Raw genomic sequence first — 25627 nt, forward strand, 5'->3', positions numbered from 1 at the left:
AGTATTTCTGGAGGACAGATGCCTCGATAAGCAGGTGCTTTATCAAAGAGTCGAGTGTGTGCTTCTCTTCTTAGTCACATGACAGTGGCTTGGGAAGCACTTCTCTTGGCTCTCCCACCCCCATTTTTTAATTGTCTGGTTTTTTTTTTTTTCCTACAGACTTTGATGTATTTTTCTTATATATTTCTTAACACACATGAGAAGGTGTACTCTTAATTTGCACAGGGATATTTTCAGACTTAGAATGCCTGAGCTAGTAAAAAATTAGGAAGTTCACTCTAACCTGATGAGATAAAACTGATCGGTACCCTTTGTTATGGGATGAATTGTGTTCTCTCGTATTCCGCATGTTCAAGTCCTAACTCCAAGGACCTCAGAATGTAACCATATTTAGAGATAAGGTCTTTAAAGACATAGTTATATTAAAATGAGGCAGTTAGTGTGGACCTAGTCCAAAATGACTGATGTTTCCATAAAAGAGGAAATTTACGGGCACTTGGGTGGCTCCACTGGCTAAGTGTTTGACACTTGATTTCAGCTAAGATCTTGATCTCAGAGCCATGAGTTCAAGACCAACCTACCTACAAAAAAATTAAGGAGGAAATTTGGACACAGGAATAGACAGCAGACATGTACTGGCATAGAGAAAGACCTTGAAAGGACCCAGCAAGAAGATAGCCACTTACACACCAAGAAGAGAGGCTTCAGAAGAAACCAACCCCACCAACACCTTGATATTGGTCTTCTGGACTCCAGACTGATGAGAACATAAATTTCTGTTGTTTAAGCCGTCCAGGTTGTGGTATTTATTACAACAGCCTGAGTAAACTAATTTTCCCTTTAATGCTTTTTCCTGAAGAGGGTGGCACCTTAGAAATTCTCTAAGTTCTGAGCTAAGGGTCAGAATTATATAGTCGGAAAGTGAGACAAAGAGTTTTAGTGAAGATACGCACTCTGGGTATTTCTCTGGAACGTGCTGATTCTGGAAGGATATCTGTGATTTGGGTTTGTTTCTCTCAGTTCTGAGGTGTGTGTTTGTGTTATATTTTCAGTTTCATTTCACTTATTCATCTATTTGACAATTATTCGTTGAAAGCTGACTCTGTGCCAGGCCCTTGGCAGGCGTGGAGGACAGCGTGGAGGGCCAGGAAAACCCAGCTCCTTCCTCTGTGGTCCTTCCATGATGCTAAGGAGACAGGTACCATACCACCATATCGACACACACCTACTTGATCATAGGTAAGTGCTTCCCAGGAAAGCAGGGGCCATGTGGGTACACAACAAGGTGACACAGCATGTCGAGGGGTCAGCAAATAGGAGAGGCTTCTTTGAGAAAGTGACATTTGAGCCAATGCCTGACGGACCAGTGGGAACTGACCAGGCCAATGCAGGGAGGGGAGGAAGAGAGAGAGATTGTCTTCTTGGCAAAGAGGGCTGAGTTTTGAAAGGGGAAGCTAAGCAGATGGAGGGCATGGCACTAGAGACGGCCTGGGCATTTGGTCACTGAGGTGAATCCTGGGCTTGATGAAGGACGAATGTGTCCCACCAGGGCAAAGAGCACATGGGTGGTGGCAGCGGAGGCAGAGAAAGATGTCAGAGAAACACCTGGCCCATTGGGAAGAAAGCAGCTGGACGTGTGAGGAAGAAAAGACTGATATTCTGAGGTATACAAAGGCAGGATTGGGTGGGGAAGGGCCATTCTGTGGGACTTGAGGAGTTTGGGTAGAGGACTGGGGAAGAGGGCTAAATCTGGCTTGAGGCCCCAGAGATTATGGAGAGAAATTCTGAACCAATATGTGTGTAATACCTGGAAGATGTCTTTTCTCTCAGCAAGTGAGTATTAGCAACACACTGAATTTAAGAGAGGAGAAATACAGTGTGTGTAGTTAATGATTTGCTTTGTACTTTATAATGTGTATCATGAAAGTCCTCGCACTGACGTAAAATCAGCTGTCTTGCAGTGGAAGATGTGCATCTGTGGTAATTTAGCAACAGCAATAGCAACATCTGTAGAGCATTTTTCAGTTCCTGAGATGTTTTCCCATGCAATTTCTCATTTTGATCCTTCCCACAACGTCAGGCAGATAGTACTGTCACCATTTTCCTGCTGACAAAATAAGGATGGCAGGGGTGAGGGAAATTGTACAGGATCACTGCAGAAGAATGTGGCTGAGGAGGCTCTCCAGGGCAGTTCTGCTGACCTCGTGGCCTGTCCATCAGGAGCACCAGGTAGGCCCTGGAATCAGACTTAAGTTTTTGTCTTGTTTTGTTTTTAGATTTTATTTATTTATTTGATAGAGAGAGAGAGTGAGAAAGAGCACGAGCACACAAGCAGGGAGAGTGGCAGAGGGAGAGAGGAAAGGAACCTGATGTGGGACTCGATCCCAGGCCCCTGGGATCATGACCTGATCCCAAGGTAGACGCTTAACATACTGAGCCACCCAGGCATCCCTCAGGGTTAGTTTTAAGGTAAAGATAAAAAATCTTTCATTTCGACCTTTCCCATTTTTAATACTTGGGTGTTGTCAGTGAAGCAAACTGTATTTCCAGGAGGGTATCATCCTCCGACAGATGCGTCTGGTGTTCTAGGGCTGAAAAGTTGGGACGTTCTAGCTCTCCTCAGAGAGGCATAAAGTTATGCTGCAGACATTCTTCCTTCACAATTCTCAGTCACCTGCCCCTCTGACGACCTGGGAAATGGTGAGTCCCCTCGTCTAAATACAAGAGGCCCCTGATGATTCTCCGTGTTAGAGCAAATGCTGAGATTTCAGGACAACACACTGACCTGAGTGTTCACTGTGGATACCACAAATGTAGATACTTTGAAGAGTGGTTTGCCACCGTCAACCCACTTAATGTCACTCCCGCCGTGCTGTAAAAAAGAGTATGTTACTGTCACTGTGGCAACTGAAGAAAAGAAAATAAACAGGTTATTTAGCTTATGTTAATTTGCCATCCAGATCCACTCACCTTGCATGGCTCTAGAGAGGCAAAACAGAAGAAACAATTACATTGGGCAATATTGGGGAGGGAGGCCAATGTGATATCAGGGGGCCATTCTAATGGAACATTTCCACTGGCCAAAAATGAAACAAGACCTTTGAAATATTGTAGGTACTCAACTCATAACGATAGTGGCTGCTTATACTACAGTCTTTGGGTTCATTTAAATAGCAGACAGAAGGTAACCTCATGCCAGTTAGCTCATGTATTTTTTTTCTCGTAAATTATACATCATTCAATACCTTTCCACTTGCAGAATCTTGAAAGCTTAAGTAATTAGGAGGCAGGCTTGTTGCTATTGGGATATTGTATTCTTGAGAAGCTATCTGATCATGTTTCATCAGGGGAAGCCAAGCATATCCAACTGTGCAAAGGGAGAACAAAGAGAAAACTTCTGAGTACAAACCTCCATGGTGAGGGGTAAAAGCAACATTATTTGTCACTTATGAATAGAAAACCTCATTAAAAAATTTAATAAATGGGAGCTTTACAATACTCTCCAGTTCAAGTCACCCAGATGACATGTAATGCTGTCTCAGATCGCATCCTGTCAGTACCTGAAGTTTCCAGCGTCTCCTTTTTCTTGGCATTAGCCTTGGCATTTATGTCACAAGTGACGTGATAAAAAGAAAACAAAATATGGTGCTTCTCATGGAGCTGGGTCGGGAGCTCAATTTTCACCTGCAAGCAGAGAGATAATAGCCAGACTAGGATGAAACTCTTTTGCCCTGGGTCAGGGTAAGACAAACCATAGACACTTTGGTCTTCTAAAAATTCTTTCCCTGAAACGGAGGACCACATTTCTTAGTTAGTGTTAGAAGGACTGATTTCACTCTCAGTGAATATCTGTCCTGCTAGCAGTCATGTGTTAAGGGGCTGATATTTTTATTTCTTTATTGTGTTGGGTGATGATAATTTAGAATGACTGGTATTTCTCATTTGATAATATATGTTAGTAGAGGATGGATTACACACACACACACACACACAACTACCTGCAGGGTGTCAAAAAGGCATAGATTGATCCTATCATCAAGGAACATACATTGAGTGAACTGAGTCATTGCCTGGTCCTTTGTGCACAAGGACCAGTGCACGAGCATTGCTTGGGAGCTCATTAGAAATGCATAGTCTAGGACACTGCCCCGGACACATGAAGACAGAATCTGCATTTTCATAAGATCTCAGGTGACTTATAGGCTCAGTGTTCAGAAACATGGCAGCAGGGGATGATGTAACTGAAGGATGGATGTCTCTTTATAAAAAGAACAAAAAATAGATGAAGGGTGTTACTGTGTTAACCAAGCAATGAGCTATTTTGTGACGACATCATGCTGTAGCTACATGAAGGATGCTTCCGAATAAATATAAAACATAAAGTTGATACATGGTAAAAATAGATGTAATTTTGGAGCCTACTCCATGTTCTTAAAAAGAAATGTTTTGACACCCTCTATATTGTATAGTGCTTTTCAGTTTCCAAACCTCTGAAACATATGTTGTGAAAGTATGATACATTGTGTGTCATGTTGTGTCAGGTTGTGAGGATGACACAAAGGTAGGAATTGCATTGAGAGAGGGCACAGCTCTTTGACTCACTAGGAGTTTTCCAGTCTAATCAGGAATAGAATCTTCCAGGATGAGAAACTATGTTTTTCGATAACTCCTTCATGCAGGACTAACAGGATCCCATGGATGTAAGCTGCTTTCAATTCCATGTGAGCAGCTAGGTAGTTTCCAGAATGGTCAAGCAATAAGGTGTTAGAAAATCAAGAAGATTATCTGCCAGCTTCTTTATTAGACTCCTTCTGCATCTATCTATCCAGCATATATTTTCACATCGTTCAGGAAAGGATTTATTACACTGATATTTAAAATGTTATTCCTGGAATCGCAGCAACATCATCTGGAAACTTGTTCAATGAGTATCATGCCAGTTTTCAGACCCTGTTCCAGACATCTGGAATCCAAAAATCTGGGGTGGGTTATAGTAATCTGTGTTGTAACAAGCCTTCTAGGTGATTCTGGTGAATGGTAAAATGTGAGAGCTTCTCAATTAGAGTGGTTTACAAGTTTACACATTCTTTATATCCCAGTGTTCTAACGTGGTAACAAAGGCTGATGTACACTTAAGAATATACAATAATCAGCCATGTACCAGGTAGAAATTTCCTTTTTCTTAGCTAACATAAAGAGCATACGGGAACACAATAAATTCTCAAGAATTCCAGTTAACTACGAATGCATCCTTCACTTAAATACTGCAAATATTTACATTGCAAAAGCACCATGAAGTAATTCCTATCAATTCTTGCAATTAATGTAACCTTAGTTTTCAGTATGCACTGCAGAGTTCACTGGGCTTTCATTACATACATGTTCTCCTATGGAAAAGTCCATGGTTTTTATAAGAATTCTGGGAAACACATGTGAGCAAGAAAGATTAAAAGCCAGAGTTAATAGTGAGAATATTCTCTTTTTTTTTCTTTTTGAAAAAAAAATCTTATGTCTACAGTGAATACATCTTTCAGAGGGGCTTTTCCAAGGGGTCAATTGATACAGTAAATATTCTATAATATAGTGATGGCCCTTTACCTTAATATTTTTTCATCTTCTGTCCTGAATTTATAGGGAAAAAAGTTTAAAAGCATTAAATAGATGTGGAGGAGAGAGATAAGGGAAGTCTGTGGTTTCACTGAAGTTCTTTTAATTAGTTTTGAAATGATTGATGTAGAATAAGGTATGATGGCAGAATAATAGCTCCCTAAAGATGTCCTCATTGCCCTAATCTCCAGAATCTGTGAACAGGACAAAAGGGATTTTTGAAAGTGATGAAATGAAATTAAGGATTTTAAAATGGAAAGATTATGGGGTCCCAATAGAATAACAAAGTCCTTACTGGAGGAAAGTCAGAGTTAGAGATGCAAGAAGAGAAGCAGACGTCAGGGTTAGGAAACTTCTGGAAGAGGGTCACCAGTCAAGGCCTGCAGAAACTTCTAGAAGCTAGAAAATATGAGGCAAGGAGCCTCCCCTAAAACCTCCAGAAGGAATGCAGGCCTGCTGACACCTTGATTTCAACCCTGTGGGACCCTTTTCAGAGTTACGACCTCCAGAAGTATAAGATAGTGAACATGGGTTTTTCTAAGCCACTAAACTGTGGTGATTTACTATCAGAGCAATAGGAAACTCATGGTAAGTGTGATATTTTTAATCCCAGACACCATATCAGCAGGTTGCATTGGTTCAGACTTTAGCTCTATAGTCATAAATTAAATTTAGTCACTAATGCTATTTGTCTGAAGCTCTTTATAATATTGGGTTGCAATACTGACAACTTGACATGCACAGAGTAATCTCCATTGGCCCAACTACTTTTTTCACACATCTTAGAGCAGGGTGGTGAAGCTTGAGGCCCCGGAGTCCTGTGGCCCAGTCTGAATTCTGATGATCTCTTATTAGTGGTATGCCCTTAGCAAAGTTACTTCTCTGAGTCGCAGTCTCCTTATCCATGAAAACGGGAAGGTTAATTTTATGTCAGTTTGACTGGGCTAGCAGAATGCCCAAATAACCAGTTGAACACTATTTCTGGGTGTGCCTTTGAGGATGTTTCTGGAAGAGATGAGCATTTGAATTTGAGGACTGAGTAAAGCAGAGGTCTCCCTCACCTCCCAGCATAGGTGCTCATCATCCAATCTGATGAGGGCCTGCATAGAACAAAAAGGCAGGAGGTTGAATTCTCTCTCTGCCTGACTACTTGAACCAGAACATTGATGTTCTCCATCTACCCTTGGTGCCCCTTGTTCTCCAGCCTTCAGACTGGAACTGGAATTTACACCATAGCCTTGCTGGCTCTCAGGTCTTCAAACAATACTACTAGTTTTCCTGGGTCTCAGGCTTACAGATGGGAGATCTTCTTGCCTCCATAATGATGTGAGCCAATGTCTCATAATAATTCTACCCTTCTATACATATACATCCTCCTATTGGCTCTGCTTCTCTGGAGAACCCTGTGGGGGCTGAGATGATGCCTATATGGAGTATACAGCATGGTGTCTGGCACATAATAAGAGAGTCTCAGGAGTCGGCCAGGGCAGGTCATGTCTCATGCCATAGTCAGAGATGATGAGATCCAACATCTCTCAAGGTCACCTACATCATGAGGCATAGTGTTGCCTCACACTCTATGTTCTTTCCACTATGACATGAAATGTGGCTATTGATTGGTAAAACTAACACAATCTTTATTATATTGATAAATGAAATAAAAGAAAAAAAATTCTCAATGAAAAGACTGATACCATAAAAACATAAGTATTTTTGAAGGGGGATCCAGCACTGAAACATCTGGATTTGCCACAGAACTCTCAGAGCAACTGTCAATTAATATAGTTTCTAAGTCTTACTTCAATAAACACCTGCCAAGGCATGCCCTCAACCTGAGACGTGGTCCAGAGACAGTGTTTATCTTTGTGCATGACCTGACCCACTCGTTCATCTATTTAGGAGCTCCTAGAGGGGCAGTGGAGGCTTGGCCCTTACCTCATCGGAGAAATCTGGATTCTGGGAATGGTGCAGAACTGCTGTGTGGGCAGCTGAGGTGAAGAGAGGCCCTCCAGGTTTTCCATAAATACACTGTTTAAAAAGTTGAATGATTATGAGTGTCTGAAATTAACCCGAAGCACAAAAAGAAAAAAAAAAAGTCAGCAATCCCGGAACAAAGATGAATTTTGTGATAACTTGCCAAGCTTCACTGATATCTAATTAACCTTGAACCTCTTCCACTTGCTCCTTGTATTTCTTATACAAGTTGGCTGCCAAAGAAAGTTTGAAGGCTTTAATTCATCATGTAGCCCTTACACCAACCTGAATCAGTTTGTTAGCTAACTTTTGATTACCAGGAGATAAGAGGTAAATTGCTCAATTCTGATTCCTGCAAGATGGCTTCTCGAAAGGGCCCGTGGTATCCAGCTTTGGTTTAGAATTCAAGGCAGTCAATCTTGGGTGACTACGAGGTTTGGTTGGACCCAAACTCCTGACAAGCCAGCTCCCAACCACGAATGCTGAACTAGGAGGATAGGAGTGGTTCCAGGCTCCACCATTTTGCATTACTCTTCTATGCCAGCCCCTAACCAAGCCAGGGGATGTTGTAGGGTAGAGCCTAAGCATGCAGCTTCAAAGCTTCCTTAGCCCAAGGCTCATGGTGCCTCTTCTGAAGTCTTCTGTATCTTTGTATGATCCTTTAGAACGCACTGACATAGGACACCCATACAGCAGCTATTATTCCTTTTTGCTAGAATTTTCCCCATAAATACTGCACTAGCGGGCCTGCTGTGCTTGTCCTCTGGTCATTGCCTTTGTTTGTTTGAAAATTCCATTTTGCTTTAATTTTTCTCTCCCAATGCTAACTGATGTTACTGCAGAACTTGGAACCTGTGGAGACTGACAGTGGCTCAAGACCATTTTAAAGAACTCTTTCTCCCCTGCGTGATTCATTCAATCACTCCGACTGAGGCTCCTTCTTCTGAATCATGCTATGAACCTTCTTGCTACAGAGAACATGGCTGGTACCTGACAGTGCATTAAGAGATTATCTCAGATAATCATGAGGGTTAGTTAGAAATTGGCTTTGTGCTTTACTATTCCATCCCTCTGATTCATTGAAACTGGGAAGATCTGGCCACAGGTGCACTAAAAATAATTTTCCTTTCTTTCTTATGGATTACTCTACGTTGTTTGAAGTCTCCAAAATAAAAACAGTCTATATCAGAGATGAACTCTGAAAAAAATGACATCCAGTTGCTCTTTTGGAGGTTAAAAAGCACAGTTCATACAAACCTTATAGTCTTACGGGTTTCATTAAATCACATGATTTACAGCAGGGACACACTTTCCGGAGCCATCTCTCTAGCTTCTTGGGCCACGTGCTCCTTCCGTGGACATGAGCATCCCATGAGCCCGCTGCCCCAGCCCCTTAGCCAGTATGTTGCAGCCCCTCTGCACAGGCCGCTCGAGGGCCGGCTGTGATGGGACATTTTAAATGAAACATGCTGAATTGAGAGGCGGGCTCTTTGAAAAGGGCAGTCTTGCAGAGGGGAATCTTTGCATTTATTTCACACTAGAGTGGTTTGCTTTTTTTCCAAGTCATGAAAAGCCAAGCAGAGCTATGAGACTGACATTTCTAATAAAACCAGGTAATGATGGCTATTACATCAGGTTCATTTTAGGAAATCTAACACAAATGTATTGACTTGCTCCTCCTTCAGTCACACTCAAATAAAAGGCTCCTTGGTGGTGAGGAGAACCTAAGCGCCGCCTTCCCCCTTGGATGCTGTATCCCGTCATGGACTTGGCTCACCTTCACGGGCTTGGCACCTTCTTCGTCAGAATTTTTGAATTCAATGCACACGGTTATATTTCGAGCCTGAAATTACAGAGAGGGGAAAATGGAAATTGTAATTTCCTGTTAAAGAACACCACACACACACACACACACACACACACACACACACACACACACCCCCAATCCAAGTGTCTAAAATAAGTAGCTTCTAATTAAATCTGAAAAATGTAGAATACCCAACACTTTCTTCTGACAGTATCCATAGTGCTCAGAAATAGCAGAAGGACTTGGAGATATTATTTAAAAGGGAAGAAAAAACTCACATCAAAAGGAAGCAGCTATGCTATTTTCAGAGTATCTTAAGAAACTACAAAAAAAGAAGTCTAGAACAAAATAATTTGGGGCCGACTTGAGAAAAGATTATTAATATGTTATAAAACTGTGCCTCCTTAAACACTTTGAAGGTGAAACTCATCACGGCCCCTTATTAAGCACGATCTGCAAATGGATTTTTATTCCACAGTGTTGACCTATGATAATTTGTATTTGAACTTTCAAGAATCTGTCTTAATATGATCTCAGTAGGGTGCAGAGAGAGCACAGGTCTCAGAAACATATCATACCTTGTTGAAACATTTCTGGCTATCGTACTTGAGGTGCCTGGGGTAAATGTAAATTTGATTTTTGTAGACTCTGTAAGGACGGCAGTACTTTGTGGAGTCGTAAATAAATTCTTCCACCTCCACTGTGGGTTCTAGTTGAGCTGTTACATCGAAAGGCTTGACAGGGATAAAGGACGATGTTACACAGTCTTTAAAAACCAGAAAATAAGAGTTTGTCATTTAATGGGATTGTTTAAGGTGAACAATACTTAACATACTTTAAAATGAATTCACTCAAAATAGAAACTCCATATTTGCAAAGGAATTTATGTTAAATTATGCAAGCATGAAGAATTCGTAGGAGGTAGAGATGATAGATAATCAAGCCATTTAATATCAAAATTGATGTCTCAAAAATGGGTAAATCTTTTGGATGGATTTATAATTACAATCTTTTTACATTAAGCTTCATAATGAAAACTAAATTTTAGCTGATGATTCTCTGAACAAGCTAATCAGGTATTATAAGATAAGGATTAACCCACTGACCTTTACCTAACATTATAAAAATAATACAGCTATTGACAAAACTTTGTCCAATCAGTCTATTATGGATAGTACCTAATGGATTGGTAGTAACTTTTCCCCATGGAATGATTTCACAATACAGGCCTGCAGACCCCTCTGGATTATTTGGTATAATTTATTCTATTTTTCTTTCCAGTTCTTACAATCTTTTTTTTAAAATTTTTAAATTTTTTTATAAACATATAATATATTTTTATCCCCAGGGGTACAGGTCTGTGAATCACCAGGTTTACACACTTCACAGCACTCACCATAGTACATACCCTCCCCAATGTCCATAACCCCACCCCCCTTCTCCCAAGCCCTCTCCCCCCAGCTACCCTCAGTTTGTTTTGTGAGATTAAGAGTCACTTATGGTTTGTCTCCCTCCCAATCCCATCTTGTTTCATTGATTCTTCTCCTACCCCCTTAACCCCCCATGTAGCATCTCCACTTCCTCATATCAGGGAGATCATGATAGTTGTCTTTCTCTGCTTGACTTATTTCACTAAGTATGATAATCTTGAAAAACCTAGCCTTGTAGGAACGGCCTAAGGAAAATAAAAAAGACAATTTGAAGTTTATAAATCAAAAGTTCTGTCACTGAATAGCTAGGGGCTGTGCTGTGGTCACTGGAAGGCAGCAAGGCCTTCTACTTTCTTTTACCCCATCTGGAATTTTCCTGTTTCAAAAAAGCAAAACGGTCAGCTAAATATGCTTGGGAATCAGATTACAGGGGTTTTTTCCTGCCTGAAATCAATTATAATATTTTTATTATATGTTCCACTTTCTCTAACGTCCTATAGTAATTTCAAAGAGAATATTCTAGCTTTTTCTTTCTTTATTTTTCTTTCTGTAGGTAATAAAAGACAGACACATCTCACAAATCAGGTAGAGGAAATGGCTTAGTTTATTCTCTATTTTTCCACACCAATCAATATAAAAGAGATTTGGAGCCATGGCTTAGGTTAAAATGCTTATGTTATTTCATATTAAAATTATTTGTAAAAAAAAATTATAAAAATGAAAAACTTAATAGTGCTAATGGTAATTCAAATATCCTATGGTAATTATCCTCTCTCTGTCTGTAGTTGATTTTAGGATGCCTTTATTCATTCTTTGCATCACTGAGAAAGTCACAGAAAAGGCAGAATCAGAAGTAAAAAAACAAAATAGATCCATCTTGCCACTTATGAAATAAATTCTAAAATTCTTATTTATAAGTTAATAAAAGCTCCTTTTAAAATTCAAATTTTCATTGGCTTGAAAAAGATACATACTCCCCATGTAATAAGAGAGTCTAAAAATATTCCAGCGATAATTACAATGTGACCACTTGGGTGGCTACCCATGGTGTTCAGAGCAACCCTTTGGCACACAGTATGGGGGGACCAGCCCTGTATATTGAGTCAGAGGAACTGGATAGAATATAAATTCTCCCATTATGATTACTGGTTTATGAGTCTATCTGAACCCAACATTCCTCATGTACAGCCCTTCAGGGTTTTGAGGACTAAAGGACATTATTTAATACCTTGCAGGGTGCCTGGTACACACGAGATATATATATTAGTTTACAATGAATATGGTTCCTGTCTTATCATACTGATAGTCTGTCTTAATGGAGAAAGAAAAGCCCCAAATTTCTGTAGGATAATGAATTCCATTTATCCCAAAATTTGAGAAAAAAACTCACAACGTATTATAACTAACCAACTATCCAATGAACCAACCAACCAATCAACCAACCAAAAAGACCACTAACTACTCAGAACTCTACAAGTAAATCGTGACATCATCATCATACTTGGATGTTCCAAAGGAATGTTGTCAACAGCAATATCCAGGCTTCCAGGGATGGTTTGTGTTTTGCTTACTCTGTCAGCCCTGTGAAAGTAGGGAACAGAAACACACACACACACACACACACACACACACACACAAACACACACACTGAATTATTTTAGTCGTCAAGAAAATGAGTCAACTGTAATTTTGAGCTTTGATAAGAGTAAACAGTACAACCTGAAACAACCTTGTGAATGGTTTCATTGAGCTGGTTTTATATTAATAGAAATCAGTGAGGGATCAAGTTACAGATATTCTGAAGAATGTTTTAGGTTTATTTGCTCCTTATTTCAGATAACATTTATATAAATGGCCAAACAAGTACAATAGTAAATAGATCATTTTTTAACAAAAAGTTCTAGTATTTGAATTGGTTAAAGTGATTTTTCTAAAGACTTTTAAGAAGTCTTTTCTAAAGACTTTTCTAAAGACTTTTAAGAAGTTTTGAGGACAAGGGTAGTCTTGGCTACAATTGCTAAGTGGACAGTCTGCTTGTTCCCTCTTCACCAATAACCAAGGACAAGGAGCCTTTCCCTGACCTTGGTTCTTCTGCCATTCTTCTGCTTCATGAATGTGTGCAGACACCCTCTTACCACCTATCCCTGTCCCCACATTCACTTCAGTTCTCATTTTGCCTACCAAAACTTCTGACCTATCGTTCTTTTGTAGTAAGATGAAAGTTCTTGAAACTGATAACAGTTTCAACTGTTACCCCTTGTTGGAGACCTAACAGGTAGAATAATTATAGTGGTGGGTCCAACCCAGCCCTTCCCAGCATGTGAGAGCTGACTGTTAAATTTTCCATCCTATGGGTGTCAGGGGAGTAACAGTTTAAAGTCAATCACTTATCTTGAGAGATCTTATCATCACCAGATGTTGAAGGCATGGTAATACATTTAAGAAATGCTGTGGCTTTTATAAAGTTTTTCTTCTTTTAGCACTTTCATCGTCTTTTCCAAAAGCATTTGAATGACAGAAATACTATGAATTATGGAATTCACAGCAATGAATTTCTCTGTGGAATTTTAATACATAGCTCTAAAATTCTTAACACCCCTCCTATTTAGACATGTCTATGTTTCCTTTCTTTGAATTTAGGCTATATGATAGCTTGACTGTATATTATGGCAGAAATGTCACTGTGACAGTTTCAGGGTCCTGGTCTTAAGAAACTGGTAGTGATCACTTTCTGTCCCTTGGAAAACTTACTCTTAGAAGCCAGCTATCCTTCCACGAGGAAGCCATAGTATTTCATGGAGAGGTTCCCATGGAGAAGAACCAGGGTCTCTAATCCACAGCACCACCTGAGCTCCCAGTGAACAGTGCATGTCAACTTGCCAGTCATTCAGTGAGCCATCTTGAATGTGGATCCTCTGTCTCCATTTGACCTCTGCTAGCTGATGCCATGTGCAGAAGAGACAAGCTCTCTTTACCTAACCATTTTCAAATTATGGATTTCAGAAAGTAAGTGATGCTCTTTAAAGCCACTAAGTTTTGGGGTGATCTGTTACATGGCAATAATAGTTAACTGACATGGTTTTACACTCTTTCCCTATAATTCTAGCAACTTGACTTTTGTTGTGTTATTCAGGCATAAGTTGAGGTCATCTGTAAAGCATCTACTTCCCAGAAGAGTTTGGACATTCAAGAATCAGGTAATCAAATCCTGTTTATGCAGAGTTAATAAATCAATAGTAGCAATGTAGCTGATTCATGTAAATTTCAAGAGTATTCAAAAATCCTACCTTCTGTAATCTGACACTAGTTTTAGCAGGTCCTCTGTTGAAATCTTGCTACTTTCTTGTCTATACAATGGTGAAAATCTTGAGTCTCTGTCCACATTTCCCTGGTTGTCCTTAAATACTGATCTGAAAGAAAATAATAGTTGTTCAGGTTGGCATGTTGTTCAGGTTGTTTACCAAGTTGTGTTTTTAAGGTGACAAATGATTCAATTTCCCATTTGTAATGGAAGAAACTGCAGGAAATAATGAACTAAAAAGACAAGAAAACTTCTTAGGCAAAAGTTTCATTCAAATACTATCTTTGGTATCTTTAATTCTTTATTTTCAATTCAGTGTCTACAGGGACAGCAGCCCATTTATATTATAACCACATTTATTTAGGAATTAGTAACATATCAAACCTTGGAATATTAGGGGAAGAATAAGAACAGGTTAGTCTTTTTTTCATTATTTTCTGGGCAAGCCAAGGCCATCTCAGTTTGGGTGGTGCCATCAGAATTTACAAATAGTGGAAAAAGAATAAGGGGTGTGTGTGTGTGTGTGTGTGTGTGTGTGTGTGTGTGACTAGAGGACTAGACTCTTGAAACAGTTTCCTGGAGATAAATGTGCTCATGTCCTAAATTTTAGGACAGAGACAAAGATCAAGAGAAGAATACTTGAGTCAGAATTTTGTAATACATTAATGAATGTATTTTATTTTCTTCCCTGGTCCATTTCATTGGAACTAGATAGATTTAGTCAGAACACACAAATTATTTTTGTCCAAATAGTATAGTAATGTCAGACAATATAATAGCATGCTTAAGGTTAGGGTTTCTTTCTTATAACTAATCATGCTCCATGCCTATTGAAAAAATGAGATCTGTGTATAATTAGTTTTTCATTTAATGCTAGAGAGCTGCTGAAATTTTATTTCTTTTAACTTAAGGAACTTGACTATTTTGTTACTCTTTAAATTAATCAAAGATCTCAATACACAGGCTGAGGTGGCCATTTAGATAGATATCTGCTCATAGAGCATTAGAGTCAAATAATACAGAAAATGGGCCCAAATGATATTTTTAGACTGCTTCAACCTTTCTGCTCATTTTTCTCTGTTAAGTAGTCAGGGAAGGGGAAAAAGATCCCCTCTCAAATAACACTGGGGAAGCAGAATGAAAATACTTAACTCAAAGAGTACTTTTGTTTAATTATTATTTAAGGCTTTTGTGTGCATGGTGTGTTGAAACCACCTTGATGTATTTACAACATAGCAGGAGGTTGAACTGAGCTTGAGTAGTGTGTGTATGTGTGTGTGTGTAATTAACCAGTCACTACAAATGTATCAATTGATGTGAGTTGTATAACTCATTTTTGCTTTTAGCCACAGCTCTGTCCTGGAAAGAGCTCACTGACATTGGACACATTGTAAAGAGAAGGAAGAGCACAGCACCATGGAAAAATACTGCTCACAGAGCCATACACACTGGCCTTGCTCAATAAATATGCTAACTGGCAAGAGAACAGAGAACTGACTCATTTACACAGATGGCTTCAGAATGACTGGGATGTTGTGCTTCATTCCAGCTGCTGCAGTTGGACAATGATCAGTTTAAGGTGAGGGTCTCAAAACCATGACACGTGGGGTATTACTGAAGAAAATGCACAGTTTAGCCTGAAGGAAAAGCAGCTTAGATATCCCCGAGAGCCTCATTCCTAAGCAGCACGAATAGCTGTGACCCATCAAAAGAATAGGGCATATTTTTTTTGTGGTTAATGTAAGATAAAACATAAAAGTAATTGTCAGGCAGTTTAAACATATTTTTTAAAAATGAATTATTTAATCAGTTGAGCCATAAAATGATGGAAGGCGCCCCTGGGGGGATGCACCTGAGTTTTTGTCACTTGGAAGGATTCAGCGGTTGGACGACATATGCTGGGGATGCTGTGGCAGCGTATGCCTTCTCTAAATACATAGATATAAGAGGGAAATTGTTCTTTTAGTTTTGTTCAGTCTTAAAAAAAATCCAGGATTGTGCACTAGTCTACTCAGAATATTGTGTAAGAGGGATTAAAAGAAACCAGAATCCTGGCATGTATTTGGGCACATATGATTATAGGCATATTATGCATGTAAAGAGTTCCCTTTTACAATAAGACACATTGGTAGAGGTCAACTTTAACCCGAATCAAAGAGCGTAAAATGCCCATTGTAGCCATCTGAATATGTTCTCTTTATCTCCTCCAAGAATAACTTTTTTTTAAAAACCATAAAATGACATTACAGCTGGTGCCCAAAATAAGAAAACACACAAAATTCATTTCAGAAAAACTGTTGACAGTGAAACTGTTGACAGTGAAGAGCATCTGTGTATGCAGCGGTGGGTGGGGTGGGTTGGATCTGGGTAAAAATGTGGTCCTCAGCTAAATTTTAAGGGCCAACATGTTTTAGGGTACACTCACAACTCTATTGTTAGGCAAACTACAATTTAGAAGATTAGCAGGAAGAAACCGGGCCAGACAACCAGCAGTACCGATAGAGGACTGAAATATGTCAGCAGGCTAGTTTATATCAAAACGGCTCGAGGGACCACTAGCCCTCCTCTGATTCAGTCACCATTCATTTGAAGCAATTTCCACAGTGTGAAGAGTAGATTAAAATCTTGTTTGGCTGAATCTTGTACTTATTGTTGCGATTAGCTGTTCCAAGTGGTTTAACATGAAATCTTCAGGACTGCGCTGCTAACCATTTTTTCTCAGATGGCAGAGAGGTTTATGAACATGCAAGCTGTATGTTTATACCCACAAATTGGTGGTATCTCCTGTTTCCCAACCTACAACCAAACCACTCATCAGGCATTAATGTAACATGAGCTTGTGGGTATTGTTGGCTTTTCTGTTTTGCACATAATTACTCCAATAGCCAGTAATATTGTCAGTCTCCCTAGAAACTTCACCTGTCATTCTTCCAGCATAGTTTCTAGGCAACTGCACAGGACAGTTGTTACTTCTTCTCCTTACTGCTCTATGGTAAGTGATAATTCTTTCCCTTCTTTTCCCCACATTATTCTTCACGGCCCCAAATTTACCAGGAAGAGGGATTTGTTGCAGAAAATATGATCTCTACAGGTGAGTTAATAATAATCATATAAGAATAGTGGCTTCTAACCATGGCTGTCTTTTATTGGGTACATATCTGTGCTCATTAATTCCTACAACAGTAAATTAGATATTAAAACAGAGGTAAGGACAGACTATGGTTACTTGCCTAACTTTTCTTGGCAACTAAGTGGAATTGAGATGTCAAAACCAGCTCTGGCTCTCAAACATCTGCTTCTAAAACCTCACAAAAGTTCTGGATCCTTTAAGAGAACATATGTTCACCCTTGTAATTTGGCTATATTTCACTCTTGCCAGGGGAAACCTTGCCTCTACATGCCCCAATGGGTTTTCTTTTGGGAACCAAGAATACTTATCAATATGAATAAGTGGAGAAATAAAAACAATGAAATGCAACACAGTGGATTCAGTATATTCAAATACTATCTGTTCCATGCATTAGATGATGACCTTAGCTGTTCCTGCAGGGAGAGACACACAAGAGAGACAGAGAGTTATGTGTGATCTACTTTATGTCAAATGCTTTTGTATCTGAGACAACACCCACTGCCCATGAGGTGGGTGTTGTCAGCTTCATTCTGTGGAAGGGGTCCCTGAGGCCTGGAGAGGAAACTTGCCTGAAGTTACCACTCATTAAGTGATGGCCTGATTTGGACCACATCTGTCCAACTCCTGGGCCTGGTCTCTTTCTCCCTTATGACAGAGATGCCTGAGGGCAAACTCATTCCTGGAGATGGTGTAAGTCTGTCTGCTGACGTTTCTGCCTTTCCCTTCCCATCCACCTGTCCCCAGCGTGAAGGAAAAACCTCAAAAGGATAACAAATACTGGTGGATTCACTCTAATTCTACTCATCCCTGGGTACTGGGAGAACTAAGAAAATGGCAAAAGTAGCAAATTCTGTCTTCTTTCTGGATTTTAAAGTTACCACCACTGGGGGACAATGTCACCAATACTCAAATGGAAACTTTTAAGGCTGTCTTACTTTGTAGCACTAATTAACTTTTTAATGTTCTTTTGGTTTATATGTTGCTAACTTTTCTTCCTTATGCCTGTGACGGGCTTTTCCTCTTTTTTAAATCTTATGTTATTAAAATTCAATTAAATTAGCATAAGTGTATCATTGGTTTCAGAGGTAGAGTTCAGTAATTCTTCAGTTGCATGTGACACCTCATGTTCCCTCCTTATTGTTCACCACCCAGTTGTCCCAACCTCGACCTCCCTCTCTTCCAGCAATCCTCAGCTTGCCTCCTCTAGCCAAGAGTCCGTTATGGTTTGTCTCCCTCTCTGATTTCGCCTTGTTTTATTTTTTCACTCCCTTCCCTTATGATCCTCTTTTGGTATGATGCTAAGTGAAATAAATCAATCAGAGAAAGACAATTAATCATATGATCTCACTGATATGGGGAATTTGAGAAACAAGACAGGGGATCATCCGAAAGGGAGGGAAAATGAAACAAGATGAAACCAGACAGGGAGATAAACCAAAAGAGACTCCTAATCTCAGAAACAAACTGAGGGTTGCTGGAGGGTAGAGGGGTTGGAGGGATGGGGTGGCTGGGTGTTGGAGACTGGGGAGGGTCTGTGCTATAGTGAGTGTTGTGAAGTGTATGAGACTGATGAGTCACAGATCTGTACCCCCGAAACAAATTATACATCATATGTTAATTAAAAAAAAAAAAAAGAAATTCCTACAGACATAAGGAGGCCAAGAGATTGAGGAGGACAATAGGAATTGATCTTTAACCAAATCCATAAGCAATTCTTGTTCTTTATGCAGAGGTTATCTGTCCAGAAGGAAGATTCTACCCACAGTATCCACATAACTTAGCATTTCTATCAGAGCATGAACCAGTACTGATAAATTTAGTGAAATCAAAGAGAGTTTTGATGATCAAATTGATGGTTTCATCTGGACATCCAGATATAGCCCTGTGCCCTGCACATAGATGAAAATATGCAGCTGCATAAGAAATCCGTGCTTCCATCTGAATTTTATACACACCAAACTCTCAGGATTGATATAATGTCAAGTGTTTATTGAACCAAATATGCATAATAAACAAGTAATGACTTCAATCCTACCAAGAAGCCATAGCGTATCTGGTCACGCACACACTTGCACTCATGTCGCAGCTTCAATCTATTTTAAACTGTCTTGCTAAATTGTCTTGTAAAACACATGTTTCTGGGGAGCACTGTTTATGAAGATGACCACAGTAATATTCTTCTAGGTGTTGGTATATTAAAAATACTGGGGGGCGCTTGGGTGCCTCAGTCAGTTAAGCCTCCACCTCGCGATTTCGGCTCAAGTCGTGATCTCAGGGTCATAAGATCGAGTTCCGTGTTGAGCCCTGCACTGAGCAAGGAGTCGACCTCTCTCTCTCTCTCTCAGCTCTTCCCCCTCCCTGTGGACATGCAAGTCTCTCTCTCTATCAAATAAATAAATCAATCTTACAACAACAACAACAACAACAACAACAACAACAACAAGGTAACAGAGAGGTGTTCAAACTGAAGTTTTCAATGGAGACTACAAATGCACAACTCTTCTGTTGATTGTAGCTGTCAACCTACCTCACTGCCCAAGCAAAAGGCATGCGGTATTTTCCCAATTTGCTGAAGAACTGCCTGTTGGATTTTAGTATCTTTTGTGCATACTGAGGGAAAAAGAAACAAAAATACGTTTAGAACACCTCTTTACAAACTGTCCAAGTAAAATACTAATACATACTTATCTTATCTTACATTGAAACTCTGAAATTCTGCCTCACTGGCCTGAAGACTCTGTCTTGTAAAGAACCAAACACTGTCCTCTGTGTTGGACCTACTGAATTGTGTTCTGGAATTTTCACTCCGGAAATTTCAAATACAGGTTGTACCCCTGTCTTGGAATGCCAACTTTTTTTCCTTTTTTTCAGACTCGAAAGACCTTAAAACATTGAATGGAAAGTGTTTTCAAATTTGCACTCACAGTCTGTGTTATGCAGAGGGTCACACATTAAATATACTGGGCTTTGTGGACCACATAGTCTATATCACAGCTTCTCAGCTCTGCTTCTCTAGTGGGAAGGTGACCACAGACAATCCATAAGTGGATCAGTGTGACTGTGTAATTAAAACTTTATTTATAGAAACAGGTGGCAGGGGGATCTGGCTGGCGTGTCATAGTTTGCCAAGCGCCAAATCTCATAATTATGCTAAACACTACCTTAAAAGCTTACACATGCTCAAATTTAATGTTCAGGCATTCTTTCCCCAATGTATTTCCTTTGTGTGAAAAATGACATTTAACATTTATCTTCTATTAAATAGTAACATTTGATTATTAAAGAGAATATAGTTATTAAAAAAAAAAAAAGGAAGAGAGGCGCCTGGGTGGTTCAGTCAGTTAAGCCTTTGACGCCTGATTTTGGCTTAGGTCATGATCTCAGGATAGTGAGATTGAGGCCCACGTCAGGCTCCACACTCAGCGGGGTCTGCTGGAGTTTCTCTCTCCTTCTCCCTCTCCCTCGCCTCATGCACCCAGTCTCTCTAAAAAAATAAAATAAAATAAGTTAAAAAAAAAAGAAAAAAGGAAGAAAAAATGTCTTGTAGTCCCACCATTCAAAGAACTTTTACTATTTCTTCTTTCTTCATTTAGGTATATTAGAATAATTTGAATAAAATTATTATTAGAAATATTAATATTAAATTCTAATATTCTAATATTAAATTAATATTAGAATAAAATTATCTATCTTTTTTCACTTATTTCATCATCAGTAAACTATGTATCCACTTGTTTTCAAATCAGATTAATCCTAACTTTTCATTATTGCTAACACTTTGATCCTTGGAGTTAAAGCTTCATTCACATTTAAGTTTATTTCTACTAATAGATTATCAGAAGTCAGTCAAAAACATAAACCAAGAATAAAAACTTTAAAATTTTCCTAATGGACATTCATTTTACTAAGAAGTGTCTATTTCAAGACTTACATTTTACCAAGCTTGATAATTCTTCAAGGCAAGGTGATTTTATATCTTGAAAGGAATTGAAATTATTTATGAAAAAGTTAATGCATTACCTTGTTGGAGTCCGGATTCTTAATATAAGGTTCAGCGCCACTTGCAATGTTCCCCATCAGTACTTTTTCGATTTTGGCCACGAAAACAATTTCAGAATGTGGATTGCTTACAGAAAATATAGCCTATGTACGGGGAAAACAGCTAGTAAGAATCTAAGGAAGCATACTGAAGACATTAACAAAATTCCCATTTTTTTTTTTTTTTTAAGGGACAGCTTTAAGGGAATTTTTATTTCAGAAACTGATGTAATCTTTTGGTGAGAACAATGAAACAAGCATTTTTGGTGCCATCACAAGTAAACAAAAGTGCAACCTGTTTTGGAAATTTCAGCCATTCCTCTGGAAAGCCTTTGATGTGAGGTTCTTCTGATTGTCTAGGAGTGACAGTGTCAATGTTTCCATTTTCCAAAGCCACGGAAGACCCTGAGAGCATCTGCCTGACAGCAGTGTGATTTAGATCCACATGAAAATCGGCAGAAATCTTCCTGCTGTCTCTGAGGTCATAAAGTGCCACACTCACAAAAAAAGGCTCAATCTGCAGGAAAAACAAAGAGCCAGTGGTTTTGATATAAAATCATTATACTTGCAGTTGTCCCATCAGTATCTTATTTAAGAAAGCAGAAGGCAAACTACATAATATTTTTCATATCATAATATATATCAAGTGGTAAGTGATCAGCAGTTTTAAAGAAATATTCTAAGACTACTCCTATGTCCTGATACTCATCAAACCTAATCTACCATGGGTCACTCCCACTAGAATCAACAACTCTGATGGCTACCAATGGTGGTTATTTAGTTCCATCATTCCTTCTCCCTTTATTCATTGGCATTCTACCGTAGTGATGAGCTTTCCCTTCTTATTTATTTATTTATACAAGTATAGACTTATGGACTACTACTATTTTATTCAACAGATTTAAATCTCTTACTATCATTATTTCTAATAGTGCTCAAATTGTCCCAGCGTTGGCTAGAGGTAGCTCCTGTGTCTTTTCGGTGGTTCCCCATAATTCTGGGGGACACTTCTTTATTCAACAAGATGTTCTATGCTCATCTTATACTTCATTGCTCCAGTCATTTCTCCATAGAGCTCTGCTTCCTTTTTGTGAGGGTGACATTTAGAAACCAAGATCTCAGGGCTCATTAGCTCATTTTTACTGGGACACAGAGACACATCTACAAACACATGCATACACATGCATGTGTCCCTCATGTAACATTCACATCTACAATGATTGCTTTATCTCTACCTGTACATGAATATTTATTAAAAACTCATAAGTTCATGTTGAAACTTATATTTCCAATTCAAATCCAAAGACTTCTTTTGAGCCTTTCCCCTATTCATATTTCATGTAACCCCTTCCTTTAATAGTGAAAGATTTGGCTCTTCTTATCATTGGCCTATTTCCTTATTTGTTCAATCAATTTACTTACTGCTTCAAAGTAATTAGTCTCCCAATCACAGCTGCCTTCTCTAATTGCCTGCTCTGTACCACTCTGCCAAATGTCCCAGATCCTGGCAAGACCGTGTGCAAGGATTCTGTGCCTTCACATGGCTTTCTGCCCCTTATCACGTGGAGTTCTTGTATGCTCCAAGGCTCTGTGTGACTGCCCCTCCACCTCTCACTGCCATGCTAAGAAGAGAAGGGAAGATGCGAAATAAAGACAAAATGCGAAGAGAATGGAAGATGGAAAGCAGAGGGAAGTTTCTTGGTTGAGTTTTTCTTTTTTAAAGATTTTATTTATTTATTTGAGAGAATGAGAGAAAGTGCACATGGAAGCTGTGGAGGGGAGGAGCAGAGGGAGAGGGAGAAGCCAACTCACAGCTGATCAGGTAGCCAGCTGAGCATGTAGCTGCTGAGCATGTAGCTTCCCAGTTAAGGTGGGCGTGGGGGGCTTAATCCCAGGACCTCCGGTAAAAATGTGAAGAGAAGGGACATCTATGATTGGTTGAATGACATGTGCAAAGCCATAAATTCATGAAAGAACGTAAAGAACACGAAAGGATGAATTTGTAGGAGACGCATTCGAGGAATATTAAGGAGGTACAATCAAAGGATGCAGAAGTCCACTGGGTGTCCTGGTTGGCTGGAGAGAGGTGTTCACAGGGGCACACATGAATAAAAGAAAAGTCCTAGGTTTGAGTACGTAACAAACTAAGTGGATGTCAATGTCATTCACTAATATATACGACAAAGGTACAGAGGTGAGTGCTGGATGGTACGTACAGAGTCATCTACAGGTCATTCCAATCATAGTTGAGTTTTGAGCTCAGCCAAGGAAACTGGGCTTGACAGTTTTGTATGTGGGCTCTTGTCTAGCCATGAGATAAAGGGAAGAGAATCAGAATGACATCCTGGGAAATATCAGCATGCAAAGGATTGAGATGGAGAAGGGAAAGCAGTTTATAAAAGAGACTGGGGAGTAGAAGGAGAGATTTAAAGAGAGCAAACAGCAATTTTCATATAGGCAGAGTATCATAGAAATCAAAGAAAGATTCAAGAAAGAAGGGATTTTCAACTAGACAACCATCAAATGCAACAGAAATTAAGTGAAACAAGGATTGAAGTAAATATATGCACATGTAATTAAATGCATATCATGCATATGTACATATACACACATATAATTATAAACATGCAAATAGATTTAATTGTGCATAATTAACTATGGGCTTCTAAAAATGGAATATACTTACGAAAAACATTTTTTACTTTTGCTTATGCTACTTAATTTTGAATGGATGCCTACCAGCAGGTGTTCTGTGGACAAGCAGGTTACATACAAAAATAACATTATGTTCATCACTGTACAAACTCATGCTGCGGATTGTACTGAATGTTTAATAGGTATCTCATATGCTTCAAAACACAGTAAGATGGCTAGCTTATTACAGGGCTATTAGTGTAATTCCTTAGTATTAGCAGTACTTACCAGGTCCCTTACTATTAGAAACAGAACTACACATATAAAATGAAATTCAAAAATTATTAAAAAATAAGCTAATTAAAAAGTAAAAGTTTTATATTTTACCATTTTAATTTAGTTTAGAAAAATTTTTGGTTTGTAATAGTGGTCATCTACCAAGAGTTGAAAATGCAAAAATTACATGAAAATAACTCAGGTAGGAGCTCCAAAACACATTGAAGGTCAAAGGAAAAAAAAAGAAACCTATTATTTTTCATGAATTGGGGCATTTTGATTTTCATTTCTGCTTGGTGAATGGAAATAAATTACCTACTTTGATAATCCATAAGAAATTAAAGCTCATATGGAGATTCATTTATTTCTTCCAATCCATCTTTTCAACTTAAATGTCAAATCTTACTTTTTGAATCACTGGCTTTTCAATAAGGATTTGTTTAATCAGACACTTGAAAGCCTAACAAATTAAGTCATAGGCTTCTTATGTTTAGAATTCTGTATTTTCTTAAAAGAATGAAGAACATAAAATTTTAAAGTAACTCTGCTGTGAAGCAAGTTTATTTGTTCAGATTTTTGGAATCAATTGCTATTTTCAAAGAAATATTTTATACTAGAAACCATCAACTTGGATTTGGTTTTCAACGGACTGACTAAAAGATTACATGCTGTCAAATATTGTTTCCTCATCATGGAAAAGTTCTTTGAGGGAGTCTTTTCAGAAACTCATTTATTAATTACAGGAGCTGGTTCTTTGGCAACCTGGAGAAATATTTCGATTAACTTAAAAATACGCTCACAGAATTAAAAATGATGAGTTTAAAAACAGCTACATTAACAAAAGAATGTCACTGAATAATATACAGAAATGTTTAAAGACAATGCCATTACATAAAAAATTACTGTGGAGTTTAGGTGAGGCTATTTTGTTAGTTTTTTGTATTATTGTTTATAAGGATGATGAAATTATTTTTTACCAAGTCATTTTCTAATTTTTTAAACATTTGTATCAACTTTAAAATAAATGAAAAACAATATGGGCATTCAAACCATCTCAAATCAACTTGTCCCTTTGGATTTAAAGACATAAAAGGTTATTCTGATGCGGGTTCTGAACTCGGGCATGTTCTTGTGCCTGGCAAGACTGGCCCAAATACAAACATTACACTTCTGTATATGAGTTCTAGTACAGGGAAAGGAATCCATGTGGAAGGAGTCATTTGCCCACGCTGGAAAGAAACACGCATTATCTTCAAGTTTCACTTTCTAAACTGGATTTTTTAAATCACACTTAAGATTGTGCCTTGTTAAAAGCAAACAAACAAACACCAAAACCCAAAAACCGAAGAACGTTTATTTTTATTTAACAAGATGGTTAAATGCCAGTAGGATTTGGGTTATGTTTTCTCGATATTTCCAAGTAGTTTCAA

At 38.7% G+C, this 25627-nt stretch overlaps 1 protein-coding gene across 14 annotated transcripts in view; it reads right to left on the reverse strand.

Moving 5' to 3' along the window:
* The window catches only part of DOCK10 (dedicator of cytokinesis 10), a 262830-nt gene that overhangs the window by 65858 nt on the left and 171345 nt on the right, over positions 1-25627 (reverse strand). For all 14 annotated transcript variants that reach the window (XM_032354991.1, XM_032354984.1, XM_032354985.1 and 11 more), the window contains exons 12-22: positions 21583-21804; positions 21270-21392; positions 19777-19859; positions 14106-14228; positions 12320-12399; positions 9967-10154; positions 9359-9424; positions 7543-7635; positions 3561-3684; positions 3246-3367; positions 2786-2872 (exon numbers count right to left, since the gene is read on the reverse strand). In XM_032354991.1, coding sequence (XP_032210882.1) covers positions 2786-2872; positions 3246-3367; positions 3561-3684; positions 7543-7635; positions 9359-9424; positions 9967-10154; positions 12320-12399; positions 14106-14228; positions 19777-19859; positions 21270-21392; positions 21583-21804 — 1311 coding nt within the window. The remainder of the gene's footprint in view (positions 1-2785; positions 2873-3245; positions 3368-3560; positions 3685-7542; positions 7636-9358; positions 9425-9966; positions 10155-12319; positions 12400-14105; positions 14229-19776; positions 19860-21269; positions 21393-21582; positions 21805-25627) is intronic.

Source organism: Mustela erminea, chromosome 8, assembly GCF_009829155.1.
Source record: "Mustela erminea isolate mMusErm1 chromosome 8, mMusErm1.Pri, whole genome shotgun sequence".
NCBI classification, from domain to species: domain Eukaryota; kingdom Metazoa; phylum Chordata; class Mammalia; order Carnivora; family Mustelidae; genus Mustela; species Mustela erminea.